The sequence below is a fragment of the Eublepharis macularius genome, chromosome 6 (genome assembly GCF_028583425.1).
Source record: "Eublepharis macularius isolate TG4126 chromosome 6, MPM_Emac_v1.0, whole genome shotgun sequence".
Classification (NCBI taxonomy): domain Eukaryota; kingdom Metazoa; phylum Chordata; class Lepidosauria; order Squamata; family Eublepharidae; genus Eublepharis; species Eublepharis macularius.
The window spans coordinates 133,178,053-133,199,340 of NC_072795.1; the positions used below are offsets into that span (position 1 = coordinate 133,178,053).

At 48.0% G+C, this 21,288-nt stretch overlaps 1 protein-coding gene across 7 annotated transcripts in view; it reads left to right on the forward strand.

Annotated features, from left to right (window-relative positions):
* The window catches only part of ZMIZ1 (zinc finger MIZ-type containing 1), a 559,350-nt gene that overhangs the window by 503,484 nt on the left and 34,578 nt on the right, over positions 1-21,288 (forward strand). For 2 of the 7 annotated variants that reach the window (XM_054983309.1, XM_054983312.1), the window contains 5 exons: positions 5,429-5,627; positions 13,733-14,020; positions 14,918-15,100; positions 16,213-16,387; positions 17,499-17,685. In XM_054983309.1, the coding sequence (XP_054839284.1) occupies positions 5,429-5,627; positions 13,733-14,020; positions 14,918-15,100; positions 16,213-16,387; positions 17,499-17,685 (1,032 nt within the window). The remainder of the gene's footprint in view (positions 1-5,428; positions 5,628-13,732; positions 14,021-14,917; positions 15,101-16,212; positions 16,388-17,498; positions 17,686-21,288) is intronic. The other 5 variants (XM_054983311.1, XM_054983314.1, XM_054983310.1 and 2 more) reach the window with 3 other exon arrangements.

Genomic DNA, 21,288 nt, shown 5'->3' on the forward strand with positions numbered 1-21,288 from the left:
CCTCTCCTGGGGGTGGGAATCCCCCACTGCCACCCTCCACCCCCCGTTTACCTGGCCAGTGAAGGAACGCACCTCCTGGGCCATGCTCCCAAGCGGCGTGGCACATTTCCACACACTATAGTGGGCCGACTTGGGCTCCAAATTGGGGCTGTTTGGGGCCTAAATTAGCCCACTGTGAACCTCAGGAGTTCACCAAGGCCCTCGCGGCAATACTCCTGGGCTATGCAGTGGGCTGAATTGAGCCCATTTGGGGCTGAAATTGGCCTGCTGCCAAGTGCAGGAGCACTCCAAGGACCATCGTGCCACCTCACGAACAGGCCTGATTTGGCCCGAAATAGACCTGATTCGGGTCCAAACAGACCGAAATCAGCTGTCTGAAGAGTGTGGGAGTGCTCCCAGGGGTGGTACACAGCCTGCACGATGATGTCACTTCCCGGAAGGGGGCCTGGTAACCCTATCGGCCTGTGACAATGTTAGTAGGCTGAGAGGCAAGGGTGGGGGGAGATGAAGGCTGTACTTGGCCAGACATACTGGCAGAAAGGTGAGCCTCAGCAATATTGCCCAGTTCTTCAGTGACAGGTGGCAGCTGCCCAGATCCATAGAATGATGGTGGGCATAAGCCATATAAAACAAAAAGTCAGTGGCACCTTACAGAGTAACAACAGCATTTATCAATATGAGCTCATTTCAGATATGTGAAGAGAAAAATATTTTGGGAATTCTTGTAGGGTAAAATTATCAGGAGGGGAGGGGAGGCAGAAGCAGGGTGTGAATCCCATCTCATATCTTTCAAGAGTAAAGTAATTCTCGGTGTAAGGAACTGGAATGGAATTAGACCTTATTTTAAGGGATGATAAGACAGGTGAGAGGTTCTAGCCTCTCATGGGGAAAAGAAGAAATAGGATAAATACAACTGATCAGGAAGAAGCATTCTGGAGTTTAAGAAAATTAAGTGCTATCGATATAAGGTTGTAGGCTTATATATAAGCCTACATATAAGGTTGTGGTGTAAAGATTGCCCAATTTTCCAAATCTGCCATGTACAAATTTGCAGTGCTTGGAGCTGCTGAGCACTCCATAGCTATACCCTTAATTTGAAAATAAAACTGCTTGTCAAAAAGAAAGTAATTCTTCTCCAATATGAGGTCCACTAACTGTAAAAGAAAAGGGGTGGTGGGGATCTGTTCTTCCCGTTGGTATAGTGCAGTTTCAATGACTGCCCTTGCACCATCATGGGGAATGAAGGTATAATTTACTACACATTAGGAACAGCTACTTAAAGTTCTAAAAAGTGGCTCCTGTAGAATTATTAGAAATTGTAGTGAGTCAGGAAATCCAAGTCTCTGTTTAAGCCGGGATGATAAGCAGTGTATAATTGTTTGATGAGTTCTACTTTAGCATTGTGGCATTGTATAAGCCATGGCTGTGGCCTGTTCCTGCACTGCAAGTTGTTTGGGTGGAGAACCAGTCCTGTGTGCTGAGCAAAACAGTCTGATGTGCTGCTGTTGGACATACATACAGGAGGTGGTCTACCCCTGGGTTATTAGCTACATTAGAATTATGTTGGTAAACCCTGCTTGAGGTCACAGATGTTGATGCAGGTTGATGACATCATCAACCTGCATCAGCATGCCATGCCTCAGCCCATGCCTCTTAAGGGGCTTCCAAGTCCCTGCTGGCAAACAGGGAAAAAATCAAGAGCCTCCAGGCTACACAAGGCTACCAAGTCCCCACTGGCAAATGGTAGGGGTGGAGGGAACTGTAGGTAGGGTTTTCAGGTGTCTGGTTGTTACCCGGGCAGTTTGATTTTCACCCGGACAGTCTGGTATTTTCTTGGACTATCTGGAATACTTCAAAGTAAATGTCAGACATTTAAATGTCTAGTAGTTTTCTGCGATGGGCAGGAGGAGCGGCCGAGGCAAGCAAGATGAGCAGTGGCACTAGCCACTGCTGTGCCTGGGAGTACAAGAATTTTGCCAAGCGGCCAGTGGGCCAGCAAGTTGATATGGGTGCTGATATGCTGCATGGCTGGCTGATGTCTCAGTGGCCGATTCCAGACGGCCCTCCCCATCCCGAAACGCCGTGTGTCGTCGCACGGAAAACGCGAAATATCGTGTTTTCTCACGCGAGTTTTGCACGATGTTGCGCAAAACTCGCGCGAGAAAACACAATATTTCGCGTTTTCTGCGTGACGACACGTGACGTTTCGGGCTGGGGAGGGCCGTCTGGAGTCAGCCAGTGTCTGGTCAGAGTGGAGGGCAATCACCAGCGGTCACTGAGCTCAGGCTCGGGCTCCGCCTCCCTCCCTCCTCCTTTCTCCCTGCTGTGCTTCCATCCGGCAGCCAACCTGCTGCTGGAGGGCACAAAAGTGCTGGCAGAGCTCCCGCTCCCCTCCCTGCCTCCACCCTCCCCTCTGCTTCCACCCAGCAGCCAGCTGACTGTCCACTCGCCTCAGCCAGCATCGCCTGCTCCACCTCAAGGCAACAGCACACTCAAACTTCCCATGCAATCCTCTCCCCTCTCCTTTTCAAGTTAATGGTCAGAGACAGCAATGGAGCCTGCCTCTTCTGGTTAATTGACAGCAGTCGGATGGGGACACACGGAATTCGTTGCCACAGGAGGTGGTGGCAGCTACAAGCATTGCCAGCTTCAAGAGGGGACTGGACAAATATATGGAGCAGAGGCCCATCAGTGGCTATTAGCCACAGGAGATAGATGGTATTCTCTTTGTGGGGAGATGGTGCTCTGTTGTCTTGGTGCTGGAAGGAAGGCAGTGGGAGGGCTTCTGGTGTCCTGGCCTCACTGACAGTCCTTTAGATGGCACTGGATTTCTAGCCACTGTGTGTGACAGAATGTTGGACTGGATGGGCCACTGGCCTGATCCAACATGGCTTTGCTTATGTTCTTATGTTCTTATGTTCTTATGTTGATACCCTCCTCACTTTCTGCCTTATCCCAATGCAGGAAGACTCGGGTAGTCTCCCCCCTCCCCCGCCAGATCCCAATGTGGGAGAATGCTTAAATGTTCAAAACACACCCACCCGTTTCAGGCTCCCTTGTCAAAAGAAGAGCACTTAAACTCTCTTGCCTCTTCCAAGATGGTTGCTGACTTGCATTGCCAGCTTTCCACAGCTTTCCACGGAACATTGCACCAAACTCCTGGAATGACAGCATCTTCCTGGCATGATTTTGCACGAGAACTTTCTAGTGCAAAATCACGCCAGTGTCAGACTATGAATGACAGGTTATGGCAGATAGATCCCTGGATCACTTCAGCAAGACACATGTCCTTGGCTAACTGACTTTTATTCAGGAAATCAATCTTGTTACATATACACAGGTCCATAGCAGTACATGAAGTTAAAGGCAGATGCACATGGTAACCTCTCATTGAAAGGAAAAAAGCTTCAGGCTGTTAGAGGATAATATAATCAACCAACCTCCTCCCCCCTAAATCACAAGTACAGAAGCAGCCTGGGAAACATTTCTAAAGTTCACACACTAGACAGACAAGATACTAAGCAATGCAACACTTCAGACACTCAAGGTCAGATTAAACAATATCAATGGGAAAAGAATGTCTGCAGCTGTATCAGCTGCCACCTAGTCTGTGGAAGTGAGGAAACGAAAGTGGTTATTAAGGAATGAACTTACCAGTTACAACATGAGATCAGTTCCAAGACTGAGATGACTCAGGAACATCAGATGGCAGTGGACCACGAGCATTGCTCACAAGCACGGATCACCCTGGCATAGATGGATGGGTGCACTCAGACATGATATGACAGAACATATACTTGACACCAGGATTATTGGCATGGATGAATGGGCACAGTCAGACATGACAGCCAGGAAGACACTGTTGTTCCGGGAGCTTGGTGCGATGTTCCATAGCCGGTAAGCAGTTTGAAAACAGCCTACATAACTAGATCTATCAACAGATCAGAAGGTTGGTGACCTTTCTAAGTCCATCTGCGATGGCCGCCATCCACCTTCACCCAACTGGAATCAGGAGCAGAGCAGGTGGCAATGCCTGTTCCCCATCTTCATCCAGCTGGGATCAGGAGCAGAGAGGGGGCAATGCCCACCACCTGTCTTCACCCAGCTGGGATCAGGAGTAGAGCAAGTGGCAATGGCCGTCCCCTGCCTTCACTCAGCTGGGATCAAAAGCAAAGAAGGTGGCAGTGCCCATCCCCCGCCTTTACCCAGCTGGGATCAGGAGCAGAGCAGGTGGCAAAGCCTGCCCTCCACCTTCACTCAGCTGGGAACAGGAGTAGAGAGGGAGCAATACCTTTCCTCACTTTCACCCAGCTGGAATCAGATGTGGAGCAGGTGGCAATGTCAGCCCCCCCCTTGACCCAGCTCACCCCCACACACACACCTTCACCCAGCTGAGATGGGTGAAGCCAGAATCAGGCATAGAGCAGGTAGCATTGCTTGCCCCCTGCCTTCACCTGGCTGGGATCAGGTGAACTGCTACACCACATTGGCTGTCTTGCATTTCTTGTGTGCCAGTGGGACCTGAGACTCTTCAGTTCCCTTAATGCCGGAGTTTTCCTCTTTGAATGTTTATTCATTAGCTATATAGGAATGGCATAAACATAACACATTAATCAAGAACATCATCCACAGAATAACAACAACAACAACAACTGCTTATATACCACTCTTCTGGATAGATTAGTGCCCCACGCAGAGCAGTGAAAAAGTTAGTGTTATTATTATCCCCACAATGCAGCTGGGGAGCTGGGGCACAGAGGGGTGGCTGACCCAAGGCGACCTACTGAGTTCAGGGCAGTAGTGGGATTCGAACCAGTGGAAGGCTGATTCGCAGCCAAACCACTTAACCACTGTGCTACAGCAGCTCTCGAAAAAAGTTCACAGCGGCAGCATCCAAAAACAAAAAAGGACATTATTTGTTCATGCCTTGAGTAGATATGTATGTCATTTAAATGAGTCACAAAGTATAAAGTAACTAATGCTGCACAGAAAACAGCGGCTTGAATCCGCCGAAAGATTTCTGTTGATGGGAAAGGATATCTGGCATCAGAGCACCAGTTCTTTGCTTCCCTGCTCCCTGAAATGCTGCTGCTAGAGGACAGGGGACTCCCCCACCCTCGTACGCACAACCAGCCTGAGGGGGGAGGGGGAGGTCTGTGGCAGGAACTGGTGAAATTCACCCCTCCTCCTTCCATCAGTGGAAATCCTACAGAGGAGCCTAGACAATGCGTGCAAATACATCCCTGGTGGTTTTGGAGTTTCTGGTGTTTACTGGACTGTGTATCGATAAAAATACCACTGTATCAAAACGTTGCTAAATGTATATAACCTCTCGCTTCTGTTCTCTGCATCTTCGTTCCGCGCACTGGTGAGTGTCGGCCCCAGTGTGAAACCGCGTTTAACTTTATTTCTCTTTCTGACCTCTTAGCTATCCAGGAGGCCCTAACAACCCTGCAGGAATGGGGATCCCACCCCACACCAGGCCGCCTGCCGATTTCACTCAGCCAGCTGCCGCCGCTGCCGCCGCCGCCGTCGCAGCAGCCGCGGCCACTGCCACAGCCACAGCCACGGCAACCGTAGCAGCCCTACAAGAAACGCAGAACAAGGAAATGAACCAATATGGACCGGTAAGAGAATCTCTTTCTTCCCCTCACCAGAGTCTCCTTTCTACATTATGTATTTTTGAAAAGTCCTGACTACGCATCAGGCCTTTAAGGCAATAAAAGGACTGACGGGCTGGCTGGCTGACTGACACAAGCCCATTTCTGGTTGGCACCACCTAGACAAGCAGCAGGTGGCTGTTCCCCATTGGAGGCTTATTTAAATTTCTTATTTTCGTTCGGGCGAGCCTTTTTAGAAAACCTCCTGCCTAGCGGTTTTTAGGTCTGGTTTCTGATCTGGAAAGCTGGACATTGAACGTATGCTCTTATGTTAGTGTTCTTGGAAGTATTTTTCCACAGATGTGAATGCAAACAGGAATAATATCTGGCGGACTGGGCCAATGTTCACATCCTCTTGCCAGGCAGAGCTTCATTTTTATTCATTTGTTTGTGCCTGGAGTTTGCTAATGGCTCAGGCTGCAATACTGACCCTGCCTATCATATAGATAGAGAGTGTCACCCATGGTTGCCAAGCTCCAGGTGGGGCCTGGAGTTCTCCCAGAATTCTAACTGATCTCCAGATGACAGAGATTAGTTCCCCTGGAGAAAGCTGCAACATCAGAGGATGAACTGTATGTCATCTTATCCTTGTTGAGCTTACTCTCTTCCTTAAATGCCACCCTCCCCCAACCTCTGCCCCCAAATCTCCAGGAATTTCCTCACCCAGAGTTGGCAACCTTAGCCCCACCTACCTATCAAGGACTGAATAGCCCATGCTGGACGGGACATGGCTGTGAAAAGGAACTCGAGAACAATGCCCATGTCATGGCTGAGGCCCCAGGAGTTGTCCTGATTTTGGAAGAGACCTGGGAAACCATCTGATGCACCAGGCCATTACTGGGGCAGCCAGGGTCAGGGGATGCGGGGAGATCTTCCAAGGCTTGGGAGGAAAGCAGCCAGGCTTTAGAAGGTTCGGGGACCCTTGTGGGCCAGGAGTCCCTGGCCAGCTCCTGTGATGCTCAGAGAGTAGGACTGGGAATGGGCAGGAGGGATGGAGATCACTGGAATGCAGAATAAGGCCTCTCGAGTCAGGCACAAAACCCCCACACGGTTTATGAAATAGATAATGGCGTTTTTGCCAGGTGTCCAAGGCAATGGTCAGTCAATGAAAACCCAAAGTACAACACTGCAGCAAAAACAGTAGTTGGTTAAGAACCACAGAAGTCTGCCAGAAGCAGCGTTGCGTTAATATGGAAATCTCAAGAAAATGACCCAACGCCTTGGAAGGAGGTGGCCTCTCTGAGCAGCTGCTTCCAGAGCTGATGAAAAAGCCCTGCTCCAAACCCCAAGTTTTAAGGTAGTTCAAGAAAGGAAGCCTCAGCAAAGTGCTCCCTGGCAGATCTGAAAGAAGGGTTGAGTTCACCCTAGACGTTCATCCACCGTTTCAGATGACCCACCTCTGTTGCACGGCACCCGCGAGTTTTATTTGTGCGGCCATTTTGCTAACCCAACAAAAAGGGCTGCTGTTGCCACTTCCTAACCAAGCAACAGGATTGCCTGAAAATGGACAAACTCTAGAGACAAGACGGCACCACCTTCTGTATCTCGTGGGTCAGACTTCAGAGCATTGAGAGAGAGACTTGAAAAATAAAACTCGGAGGCTGCTGTTTCCATGGCTTCCAGAGCTCTCAGCTATTGTTGGCTAAGCTGGCTAACTCCCCTGTGACCTCAGAAAAACCCAGGAAGCGGAAATCAGAGGGGACATGAAAACCTGCCAGCAAAGGACCTCTGGGACATCAGCGTACAGCTGCCAGGTCCCCCCACGCTCCTGGCAGGAGGTGGGAGACCTGGTATTCACGGTTGTATTCTCCCCCCTGTACGTGCAAAGTGCATGTGTGCACTCCTGCCCTGTGTGATGACCTCACTTCCAGGAAGTGATATCATCATGCAGGTTGGGAGCCACCCCTGGGAGCATTCCTGTGCTCCGCAGGGGGCCGAATTGAGCTTGCTTCATCCCGATCCAGCCTGATTTGGGCCGGATTGGGCCACTGTGGAGTGTGGAAGTGCTGCCACGCTCCGCAGTGGCCCAATTTGGCCCAAATCAGCCCAATTCAGGCTGAATCTGGTCCAAATAGGGCTGCTGTGGCACACAGGAGCGTGCCACACTGCCTGGGAATGCGCCCAGGAGTCACATTCCCTCCCTCTGCCAGCCAGGTAAGCGGGGGTGGAGGGGGGGAGCAGGGGATCAATCTTACATCAAAGTCAATCTGCCAAAGACCTCAAAAGAGATTTGGGGCACGAAAAGAGGTTCAGTAGGAGAGGGAAAGAGGAAAGGTTAGAGGAAAAGGGGGACAATCAAGAAGGAATTTTAAATGACACTCATTGCCAGTTGTGCAGTTTGCTGCGTTTGTGGGACATCTGTGCATCTAACTGCCTTGTGAGTGAGATTTTATCAGTGGGCTTTTCTGACTTCTTTATCTAGACATAACAGCAAACCATGGTTCGTTGATGCATAAACAAGCACTGATTCCTGCTCCCCCCTCCCCAACCCTTCCCCTTCATGTTGTGAGCTAATTTATTACCTCTGCTTCCATGGCAAGCCTTCATTTGCTGCTGGTGTGGTTTGTGTATGCCCTACAGACCAGGGTTCTAAACCCTGGATTTCCCCCCCAGTTAGGGCTACACTTTTGCTGATTTGGAAAGTAGAAAAAGATGGGTAGCCATGTTAGTCTGTGTGCAACAGTAGAAAAGAGCAGGAGTATAGTAGCATCTATAAGACTAACAAAATTGGTGGTAGGGTATGAGCTTTCATGAGTCACAGCTCACTCTGAAGAAGTGACTCAAGAAAGCTCATACCCTACCACCAATTTTTATAGTCTTATGGGTGCTACTGGACTCTTGCTCTTTTCTGCTGATTTGGAAGTAATGGCAAACTAGTGGGATAGAGAAGAAAGGGGAGTAGGGAATCTCACGTGTGATCCTGAAGCTCCTTCAAGGCTCTTTCATTCAGCGACAAAGCGTGGTTATGTCCAAACCAACCATGCCAAGCTTCAACATGTCAAAAACACTTCAAAGTCAATCCTACAACAGTCCTGTGAGGTTGGTTAGTATTATAATCCCTATATTATAGATTTAAAAGTTTGCCTAAGCTTCCAGTGAAGTTAAAATTGAGGCAAGATTTGAAACAAAGGACATCCTCAATCATTCTTAGCCTCAATCCAACACCAACTTTAGTTGATTAACAATGCAGTCCTAAACATCAAGTGGGCTTAGAAGGATGTAACTGTTAAGGATTGCACCACACCGTTGTCCTCTCCTTGATGGTATAGGTCCATTCCAGGTGGTTGAAACAGCAGGATTTAGGTGATTTACTTCTGTGAAGTCGCCATTTTTGAGCAACGCCTCAGTCCTGGCAATGCTTCATATTAGTGCTCTTACTTACTTCTGGAGTAAGTTCTGCTTCCACTGTGTGCATGCATTAGAAAAAGGGAATCGGCAACATCTGCTTGCTGTGTGCCTGTGTGTGCGTTGTGCCTGCAAACACACACACATGCACATCTTCATCTTACCAGTTAGTAAATCTTTCTTTACAAGCTCCTGCTGTCTGCACTCCGCAAACAAATTTGCAGTTCAAAGAGGTCAGTCGGAAACTTAAGCCCATTTAGTGTGGAATTATGGATGCTTGTCAAGCAATCGGTTTGTTCTTCGTTGTCCTTTCACCTTAGAGCAAACTGGGGAGAACCATGTTTGGCTTTTTAGACTATCTTAGTGCCACATTCACCCGGCCTTTCTCCTAGCGATAGATCTGCTGCTGATTTTAGAGAGATTACTCCCAAAGTAATTTAGACTTCATGAACAAGGATAGCATGTTTTTAGACCAGGAAAATGTATTTGTATATTAGTTAAGACATAAATCAACAGCTCCCATACATTTCCTCTTTATGAACCCCGCCCCCCCCCATCTCTCACTCAGCAGGGAAAGAAATGTGTTTATACTCTTGGTCCCAACCCCCATTCTGTGATGGCAGCAAGGCTCCCTGGTTTCAGCAGCTGACAGCCAAGTCCCAAATGAGTTTGGGAATCATTTTCGCCAATAAGCTTTCCTGTTCTTTTCTCTGTGAATCAGAAGTCTGCGTTTGCAGCTCCGATTTAGTGTTGTGAAGTTAGTCTGCCATTACTATCTTGATTATTGGGTCACTAAGAGTATTGGAACTGAACAAGTTACAAACATTTATTTCAACTAAGTATTTAGGCTTTCTCAGGATATTTTCTAAATTGGAATGTAAATTAAAAGATAATCCCAGCTCCAAAAATAGGATTTGAGATTGGAAGTCTGGAAACTTAGAGGTAGGGGGATTCCGCATGGTCAATTTTGATTGGACTTTCTGAGCAGTCATGCCGCGGTGGAGTCCTACGAATCCACTTCTCCCGGATTCCACATTAGGCTTTTGTTTCGCATATTTCATCGGCTCAAAGTCCATCATGCGGCATTTTTGACAGGATAAAAATCGATTCCTTATCGCTTTTTCCGGGGGAAGTGTCGAATGATGCATATCTTCATTTCCCCCCCCCCCAAAAAAACGTTGCTACACATAAACGTTGCATCAAACCAACACATTAGAAAAAAAATTCTCACAAAAAAACGTTGCTACACATAAACGTTGCATCAAATAAACATATTGGATAGGCCAGAGCACTTCCCGCCGATATTGTGGAAGAGTATTGGCTATTGGAGGGAAAATGGTGACCCCGCGTCTATCTTTCCCGCTTTCTTTGTGAGCAGTGTGGTTTAGTGATAGGTGTTGTGTTGAGGACGGTTTTTTTCTCCCTCCATGAAATGCCTAGACCACTAGTTGAACGCTTAAGTCCCTCCATCACACTTTCACTCTACCTCAGAAGCTGTCAGCTGTCAGCAAGCAACAAGTAACAAATTTGGCCCATTGTAAAATGGACCGGTTATTGGTCAGCTGTTGTCATGTGACACAGGATATGTTTCTGCATAGACATGTAGAAACGTTGCAACGTTTTTTTAATTTTTTTTTGAGGAAAAGGGAAAGGGTAGTGGGTGTGGCTTAGAAAACATGATTGGCCAATCAAATTCGAAGGGCGAGAGAAAAGGGCAAGGATGGGGAGAACATCGGATAAAGAATTCCGCATGATTAAAATCCCTAATCTGCTGCGAATGGACAAATAAGTCGGGGGAAAGCAGGATGGAAAAAAACATACAAAACGTGCAGTGGCTTAGAATCTGCTGCTAGGATTGCCTTCCCACGTGTGGAAACACAAGAAAAAATCGAGGTCATTTAGAAGCTGAAGCAGGGAAAACCACTCGTGCGGAATCACCCCTAGGTTTCAAACCATGTGTCAACATACTTTTGGAATCTCACAAGGGGGAGCGCTGGGTAAGTGTTTGGAGGAGAAATGGCAGGCAGGGAAAGAGTTAAGTACCTCCTTGCTCCACAGATTATCTACTCAAACTAATTTTTCTTTTTAAAAAAAAAAACACATTGCACATACTTCTGAGCAAATTTAGATTGCATTTTATATTGGAAGCTTCTTGGGGCAAGTATGTTGTTTTGCCTTTGTTACTCTGTACGTTGCTGAGGCTTTATAAATAAATACGTTTTTTAAAAAACATAGGCTCCATTCAGATGGGACAGTAAACCACAGTTTGTAATCAATAGTTTGATTAACTTCCACTTTAGTTTGATGTCTGATAGACGGCAACAAACTATGGTATGCGGGTGGGTGCTCAACCATGGTATGAAACCAACTTGTTCGCCTCGATGTCAAATGCAGAAATTCCGGGTGGTTTAGCAGTGCCTCCTTTCTCAGCCTCTTGCATACAGAAACACAGAACGACAGAGAAGCTGACAGCTCTAGCCGCATTTAGCTAGAGTGGTGCTTTTTCAAGTAACTTCTTTTTTTTCCTTTATGTTCCTCCTTCATGTAAATTATGCCACACAAAGCAGGAATGTGCTTCATAGACTTCAGCATCGCCTGAGGGGGTATTTTAAAAGCAATGGGATTTTAAAAAATCTGATTTAATCAAACACTTTTCTTCAGTTTGTGGTCACACGCTATAGAAATTGCATCACACAAAACACTGTTACGGTCAAAAACGGCTCACCTACTGCCGCCGTTTCTTTCCCTTCAGCCCTTATTTTACATCCCAGGAGAAATTGAGTGTGTGTGTGATTAGTTAAGAGATCTTAAAGTTATAAATTGGAATGATGCTTATATTGGAGTGATTGCTTTGTTTTGATGCTTGTTTACGTTATTTGAGCTTGACTTTAATAGGAAAAAAGCTAAGTAATCATTATTGTAAAATTGCATTTTTTTTCTCTTCTGTGAATTTTTTTTTAAAGTGAGAGAGTGATCTTACTGTCGTCTTGTGTTTCTTTCCAAGCATTACTTTCCGATAGAAAATGAGGTTAGCGAATACGGCAAAAGAGAAAAGGTGGGAAACGCAGGCTGTAAAAATGAAGGCTCTGCTTTGTTTCCGAGTACAGTTAAGGGAACACAGTGGCTGGACAAAGAGGGGGAGGCGGCGGCGGCTGACAAGCAGAAAACAAGAAAGGGTCAGTGAGGGGGCTGCGAAAGATCTATTCTGTCTGAGAGCTTTAAAAATTCAGGAAATACAATGCAGCAGCTGAACAAAACGGGGAAAGGAAGCACATTGACTCACCATGCGCTGCCTCCCCCCTTGCCTCCGCACAATTGCCAGGTTGTCTGCAGAACGCAACTGCGAGGAGTAAGTGACTGTGGGTGCACCCCTTGCTGTAATCAATGACGCCACTTACAGAACTTTGCTGATCGTGGGGAGGGGTGTTGCACAGCCCCTTTGTCTGCACAGTTGCTCTCTGCAGTTGGCCAGGCAATCGTGAGCAGGCAGGGCAGGGCCAGCGCTCTTGTGCGCATGCCTCCCTGTGCAATAAGTCGGGGGGGGGGGAATCTGTACCAGGCTTGTGTGGCTTTGCCAGCAACCTGGCAAAAGGAAGCATTTCCCCCCCCCCAACACACACACACACCTTTAGCCTAACCTCCTTCACAGGAGGAAAGAGCAAGAGCTCAGTAGCACCTATAAGACTAACAAAAGTGGTGGTAGGGTATGAGCTTTCGTGAGTCACAGCAAACTTCTTCATATAGGAAATGAGCTGTGACTCACGAAAGCTCACACCCTACCACCAATTTTGTTAGTCTTACAGGTGCTGCTGAGCTCTTGCTCTTTTCTACTGCTACAGACAGACTAACAGGGCTACCCATCTTGATCTACCTTCTTCACAGATCCAGAGGAGTTAACCATGTTAGTCTCTAGTAGCACAATAGTAAAGAGTCCGGTAGCACCTTTAAGACTAACCACCTTTATTGTAGCATAAGCTTTCGAGAACCACAGCTCTCTTCATCAGATGCATGGATGATGAAGAGAGCTGTGTCTCTCGAAAGCTTATGCTACAATTAAGTTGGTTAGTCTTAAAGGTGCTACTGGACTCTGTACTATTTTGCTTCTTCACAGAGTTTTTGTTCTGAGGATAAAATAGAGGAGAGCAAAATGAGGTTGTCAGGTGGATTGGGCCCCCATTGGGGAGAAAACCGGATATAAATATCTGCTCAGATAAATAAACAGAATCTTACCTCCATTCGGTTCACTGTGAGCTTGGCCTTTAAGGGGACCAGAGTGCCAAATTTGCCGTGCTGACTCTATCTGCTTGTGCTCCCATTGCCTGCCTTACAGAAACAGAAATTGCTTCTATTTAATGTCTTTTGAGGAAACCAGCCATAGTGGTTGTCTTTCTCCGTCTTTTCTTTTGCGCTGCATTGCGCAAAACTCACAAGCATTTGCAGTGCGCATGTTATTGTGGTCCATGATTGTTCTGTACATCCAGCCACTCATTGAACATGGGGTTTTCACAGCTCCTCAGAAAACAGTTAACTTAAAAAAAAAATCTCTACTTTTCTGTTGCTTTTCAAGCCCAGTTATATTTCTCATAAGCCAAAGGGGAGAACCCCACAGATGGTACCAGACTCTTACTTGAAAATGCGACACATCTGACTCCCCCACCATCAACTTGGTTCCCCCTCCCATTTAAATGCATGTCGCATTTTATTCTTTTTTTTTTCTTCTGTTGAAGGTTTGTTCCTCTTTCCAGATGGGTCCAACTCAAGCGTACAACAGCCAGTTCATGAACCAGCCTGGCCCTCGAGGCCCGGCTTCCATGCCAGGCAGCATGAACCCAGCAACCATGGGAGCAGGCATGACGCCTTCCAATATGAGCGGGCCCCCTATGGGCATGAGCCAGCCCAGGCCGCCTGGAATGAGTCCCTTCAACCATGGGCAAAGGATGCCCCAGCAGGCCTACCCCGGTCCACGTCCCCAGTCTTTACCCATGCAAGGCATGAAGAGACCGTATCCAGGAGAGGTGAGTAGCCGCAGAATCCCTTCTTGTCCTTCTGAAAAGTACCGTATACTTGCAAAGTGGGCACGCGCCAGCCTCCAGGAAGCCCATTCCTGGCCCACGCACCACAGAATGCCCTTTGCCAAACAGGTGTAAGTTCCATTCATTCTGGGCTGTGTGCAGCTGCGCTAGCACCCTGTTAACGCTAGAAGAGAAGGAAGCTAAACTGCCAAGATACTGTGAAGAGCAGTAAGTTTCCAAGGAAGTTCATTCATGACATTCAGATGGGCAAACGGGTTCCACGGAGATACTCCCATTTTAGCAGGAACTTCCTACTGTTGATGACTAAGGATGCAGTCCTAAGAACAGTTTCCTGGGAGTAAGCGCCGTTAAATAGACCTGAGTAACATTCTGAGGACAACTGCTTAGGATGGCGCTGTACATATAATAGCTAACACCACCATGATTTATGTCCCAAGAATGTGATCTGCTATTAAGAAGAATGTGAGTTTTCACCTTGGAAATCAGTGTCCTTGCAATGTTGAAAAACACGTAACGGATGTTGAATAGGATATGCTTGTATATTCGTAAAGGAAACATTATGTTCAGAGTTAAGCATATTTAAATCCTGGCAGGGTGGATCCAACCATCCTCCAAGGAGCCTTCCCCCAGTGGAAAATTGCCTTAAGTTGGAGGAAGTCTCCCTAGGCTGGAGGAAGACTTCCAACTTTGCCCAGTGGGGTGGCAGAATAGGGTTGGGGTGAAATTTAAGGATGTTAATCATTTGCTTTGACATGAATGGAACTTGTGCTTACTTTTAGCTATGCTTTAGGCCCTGTATCTGTAAATGAACCTCTCTCTTACTCTGTGTGAAGATCAGTTGCATTCAGTCAGAGGTGGGTTTTTTTGTTTTTTTGGCAGCCAAATTACGGAAACCAGCAGTATGGACCAAATAGCCAGTTTCCATCCCAGCCTGGTCAGTATCCAGCTCCCAACCCTCCAAGACCCCTTACATCTCCCAACTACCCTGGACAAAGGATGCCAAGCCAACAAAACACAGGGCAATATCCTCCTCCAACGGTCAACATGGGGCAGTATTATAAGGTGAGCGGCGTCTTTCATTCATCGCCTTCTCTTAAGCCAAAAGAATTAATTAATCAAAGTGAGCATCCTCCATTCTGAGGATTTTAAATATGCGTGATGGATCCATTAAAGCTGGTCTGAAACAAGAATGGGTAGTGAACCCCACTTGAATACTTGGCTCTGTTGCAATTCGCACAAGGAATTATGGCTTCTGTGGTATGCCCAGTGTGGGCTTATTAAATGCACCAAAAGCTATACAGTAGCAACTCTGTGATGTTTTTGTGCAGTATAACAATAACAAGGTCATCAGACCATGCAAGGAGAATGTACAGGAGTCCTGGTTCATGATGCACCAACCGGGACTGTTGCTGTATATCGATGAAAACCGGTTTGATCTGTCATGTCGCAGAGGGGATGGATATGATTAATTGGCAGGCAGGATGTGAACGTCACAGTAGTCAGAGGCAATTCCCTACAAAATCCAGTGCCGATCTCCCAATTCTTCTCCAGCTCTTGTGCAGCAGCAGCCACCGTGAGATAGTGGCTTGTCACGAGAGAATGCCCCCTTCGTTGCTCACCTACTCCTGCAGCAACCATGGGCATATCAAAAGCTAACCTCTGCATTCCAGTTCTTTATCAGGTTCTATCTTTTCCATTTCACGGGGTGGGGGGCACCACAGAGAAAGCCCGTGTACAGGCTGCTGTTGATTTCACCCATATGCAGGCTGGCACCTGCAAGAGACACTGGTCGGATAAGCAAAGCTGCGGTGGAGGGACATAAGGAGGGAGGCAGTCCTGTAGGAGTTGGTGCCATACATGGTTGATAAGCTGTATTGGGCTTGGTGAATCACAAGTCATACAGATCTACTCTCCTTCATTTATCGTTAAAGTTGGAAGGGAGCTGGCTGCTCCTGGGGAAAGGGCGCTCCAAGAACGGCATGAGAGGAGAGTTAAAGGTCTGCTGTGACAGGAAGACACACACACACACACACACACACATACACAATTAGCAGAAGTTTTCTGCTGGATCTAACGCTACACCAAGGCTGTTCACATCATACAGGGCTTTAGCCCACACTGGCAGGATATTACAGTAACTTTTTTCTCTCTGTCTTCTGAACTGTGATTCACAGCCATCAAGACCTGTTCCTGTGGCAAATTACCCTCACTCGCCTGTTCCGGGAAACCCCACACCACCCATGACTCCAGGGAGCAGTATTCCTCCATACCTTTCCCCGAATCAGGACGTCAAACCACCATTCCCGCCTGACATTAAGCCAAATATCAATGCTTTACCACCGCCTCCAAGTGAGTAGCCGCGGAAGGGTCCTTGAAGCCCTTTAATGGCCCTGCTTTCTCGTTCTTACAAGCTGCATGTCATAGAAAGGACGCTTTTTCAATGGCAGCCCAATTGCTACGTTTTTGGAGGGAAGTGCTCTTTGGAGTGACCTGGAAGCCTATGAAAATTTTACAGAACTGGAGAAACAGAGACGCTGCAGTCATAGGCATACTTACCTGGATTTTCCTCATTGAATTCAATGAGGCTTATCTGGGTAAAGGTACTTAGCATTAGGAAATGTGTGCTAGAAACTTTTTTTTTTAATTCACAAATGTCCATCATTGGGAAAGGCAAGATGGCAGTTTTTCAGTCTAAGTTCTTTCCCACTTCCTAAATGCATTCCAAATGTCAGATGGACCGCTTAGGCCTACATCAGTAGCAGGGCTTTTTTTCTGGGAAAAGAGGGGGGGAACTCAGTGGGTTGCCCTCGGAGAAAATGGTCACATGGCTGGTGGCCCTGCCCCCTGATCTCCAGACAGAGGGGAGTTTAGATTGCCCTCCGTGGAGTTCCGGAACCTCTTGAAAATGGTCACATGGCTGGTGGCCCCGCCCCCTGATCTCCAGACAGAGGGGAGTTGAGATTGCTGAGCGGCGCGATGGTCAATCTCAACTCCCCTCTGTCTGGAGATCAGGGGGCGGGGCCACCAGCCATGTGACCATTTTCAAGAGGTTCCGGAACTCTGTTCCCCCGTGTTCCCCCTGAAAAAAAGCCCTGACATGTGAATCCTGTGGACAACCAGATGCCTGCCCTTGATGGAAGAGTGGTTACTAAAGGCTTGTTAGAAGGATACTTTCCCCCTCTTTCATCAGTGGGCATGATGTGAGCAGTTCTGTAAACTTTCTTCCAGAAGCAGGTTCCCTACTTCAGGGGCAAGAAGCCTGTTGTATTGAGATAAACTCAGGACTTCCCTGTCAAAGGTGCAGTGAGCAGAATAAGAAATGGCCAGGGAGGATATGTGTGAGCCAGAGTCCCACGGGGAAATGTGATGCTAGAACTGGCGGTAAAATCGGCCCAGCCAAAGATCCATCCGCCGTGGAACACTGTCCAGTATAAATCTGTGCGTTGTTATCACACTGCAGATGCTAAAGGGAAAGTTCACACTTTCTCTCCCTCTTCGATCCCAGCCAACCACAACGATGAGCTGCGCCTGACGTTCCCGGTGAGAGATGGGGTCGTGTTAGAGCCCTTCCGGCTGGAACACAACCTGGCAGTCAGCAACCACGTCTTTCACCTACGGCCCACTGTCCACCAGACACTGATGTGGAGGTAGGTGTGTTGCAGGCGGCATGGGAATGAGCTCATGGTGTCAAAGGACAAAAACTCTCTTTCTGCGGCAGGGAGGGTAGAAGACAATCACGTGTTTCACCCTGGGACATCTAAGAGGCACATTTAGCTACACAGATTGCATTAACTCCAATGCACTGAATAATGCACAGGACCCCCTTCCGAAGCATAACACGTGACAGTGTGCCCTTTGATGCAAATCCTTCTCTGGCGCTATAATCTTTTAGGTGACAATAAGAAACAAAAGTAGAGGAAGGTTTCCAGATTAAGTTTCTTCTAAAGGAGTACTCTGACTTCTAATGGCTTCTGTGACAGATGCTGTAATCTTTCTCTCCATATAACCTGCTATCAAATTTGGTCAGTGATAAAACAGTGTTATCAGTCACCATAGCAACAGCACCATGACTCAGGTGTGCAAACCAGGAATCTGAATGCTAGGACAGTGAACAGCTGCTAAGGTGCTCCATGCTTTAAGCAGCAATCGGCTTCGCTGTAGGGACACTAATGCATTGCACATACAGTATAGACCACAAATCTATACCTTTAAAGAAGTGTGGATATGCATCGGGGAGCCCAGTTAGGGATCACAGATACATGGAATTGGTAGGTTTACGGGCAGATTACTGCTCGAGCTCATGCTCAGCATATGGCAAAGGGTAATCCTTGCTTAATGGATCTCTAAGTGCAAGATTTCGAAAGGGGCCTTGGATGATTGCTATCCCTCTATTGGCCTCATTCAGCACATGGAAGCTTCCCATTATGGAGGCATGTCTCTCACCCTCACACAACACATTTGCAATGTGTCCAGGGACGAACACCGCGAGTGCCCCGGACTTGCCACAGATCCCCTGCCTGAGGACCGACGGCACCATGGCTGCAGGCACAGAGAGCCCGGGGGAGGCGAATCAGCCTCAGCCGGCAGGGGTGAAAGGGAAACAGAGCCAGCCTGGGTGGCCAGCCAGGCGCGTGCTGCCAAACCAAGCCCCAAAGGGCAAGAAGCACACATGCATGCCTGGGATGCTGATACTCGACCAGATGGGCTAGAAGCCCCTGCACCCACCCCAGGTGGGGCTAGTGGGCCTGACATCCACCCCAAGGGACTAGCCAGAACCCAGGAGGCCAGTCTGGCACCTCGTGGACAGAGGTGGAGGTGGCCAAGCCACGTCACTTGGAAAGGCCCCGCTAGCCCCACCCTGCGAGAAAGGATAGGCGAGCTAAGGAGTCCTCTGGCCAGCTGGGCTGCGCCAAGGTGCACTGCCAGGATGCCAAGGAGCCTGCCGGCCAGCTGGGCCACACCTTAGCTGCTGGGGGAAGGGGACGAGCTGCGGAGGATTGCACTGGCCCTAAGAGTTGCATGGCGGCCTCAACGGCTATCTGGTAGCCATCCCGATGTGAACTGGAGCAGGTGCGGGCCACAGCGTGGGCAGGGCAGACACCCAAAGACACAGAGCCCAGCTGGGGCATCTGGCTGCCACAAACATCCCCTCCAATGCCTTCTGGGGCAACGGCCAGCCTTGGGTGCAGCGGGCCAACTGGCGGCCAACCTGCAAGGAGCAGCCCCTACCAGGGGGAGGGGCTGGAGAGGGAACTGACCAACCAGCCCCAGGAGGGGCTATGGGGGCTGTGGCCACCCCTGGCCCAAGTGTTGGGTCTCACGAGGGCGGGTAGGTGCCAGGGCAGAGCTAGTAGTCGGGGAGGGTATAAGAGAAGGCTCCATATCTGGGCCAGGGAAGAGGAAGGAGGTCTGTTCCTGGACAGAAGGGCAGCCTCCTCAGGGGATGCTAAGCCAAGGAAGGGGCCACACCTTGGCCCAGCGTACCCCCATTCTGAGGCTTTAAAAAGGCTTTAAAAAGGGGGAAGCCTTCTCCCGACAAGGCCAACTAGGTGACCCTGAAGATAGAAGGCAGGGGCAAGGCAACATTCCTACGAGCAGCACCATGGCGGATGGGAGCACGCGGGGCGGGGGTGGTCCTGAACCTGACATATGCAAAGACCTTGGAAACACAGGACATTCTGAATTCACCTGGAGGTTGGTAACCCTAGCCCTTAAAACTAAGGTGCTGTAAAGAGACAGCATTTCTCACCATGCTGCAGAAGACTGCTGCTCAGGAGGAATCCAGAAGCATCAAAAAAGAAATAAAGCAACCAGAGCCCAATAACATAATCACATCCCCCTTTGAATCCAGCTGGCTAGGCAGGGCGTGTTAATAAGAGCTTGTCATCTCTCAGGACCACAGTCAAAAGAATCAACTTCAGATGCTCTGAGGACAGGCCTCCAGTTTTGATGAGGACAGTGCCTTTCCCCCCTTAAAATGCTAGCAGGGATGCATGCCCCTCTGTTATGCCAATATCAAACTTGATGTGAATGTGTTTGTGTCATCTTTCCAAAGGCTTTAGGGATACAGTAACACATACAATTTCAATGAGAAGGGGAAATGGGAGGAACCTAAAGAAGCCAGAGTGACTCCATAAATTGCTTTCTAAGGATCAGAAAATTAAACAAGACACATTTAACAAATGAAAGGAGGGCTGTATAACCAAGGATGAATATAAACAAATGCCTAGGGCGTGTAGAGAGAGTGTTAGTAAGGCTAAAGCTCCGTATGAGCTTAGGCTAGCGAGATGCTAAACGCAAAAAGAAAAGATTCTTTGGTTACATTTGGAGCAAGAAAAACTACAAGGAAGTGGTAGGCCCACTGTAAGGACAGGAAAGTGAGATTCCTCCTTTGCCTCAGTCTTCTCTTGCAAGTGCTCATCCTGGCAAAAAGATGAAAGAAGGGACTGGCAGCCTAGGACAAGCATAGGGGCAGTACATAAACATCAGGCTTAAATAAAAGTCCTCAGGGCCAAATGAATCACATCCTAGGGTAATAAAAGATCTTGCTGATGTAATTGAGGAACCCCTCTCTATCATCTTCGCGAATTCTTGGAGAACAGGTGAGGTACCAGAAGACTGTAGGCAAACAAATGTTGTCTCCATCTTCAAGAAGGGGAAAAAGGAGGATCCAGATAACTATTGACCCGTCAGCTTGACATTCATACCTGGAGATGGTTTGGAACAAATCAGTCATTGCACATTTAGAAAAGACAGGTGTGATTACTAAAAGTCAGCACAGGTTCCAAGAACAAGTCATATCGTACTCCAGGGCCTGCGCAATCATAAGGAGAGTTACTCCAGTCTAAGCCCATTGATTTCAATGGACTTAGTCTGGAGTAACTCTTCTTAGGAATGCACTGTGACCTTTTCTTCTTTTTTAAGATAATTACTACTTCGGTGGGTCAGGGGACTGCTGTGGACATAGTTTATCTTGATTTCTGTAAGACTTTTGATAAGGTTCCACATGATATTTTTGTTGACAAGTTGGTAAAATGTGGTTTGGATCTGACTACTGTTAGGTGGATTTGGAACTGGTTGACAGATCATCCCAAAGGAGTGCTGGTAAATGGTTCCTCATCCTCTTGGACAGGAGTGACAAATGGAATGCCTCAGGTTATCTGTCCTGGGCCTTGTATTGTTCAACATCTTTATAAATGCGGTACTAAAAAGGCAAATCTTAGGCTGTATCAACAAAAGTATCGTGTCCA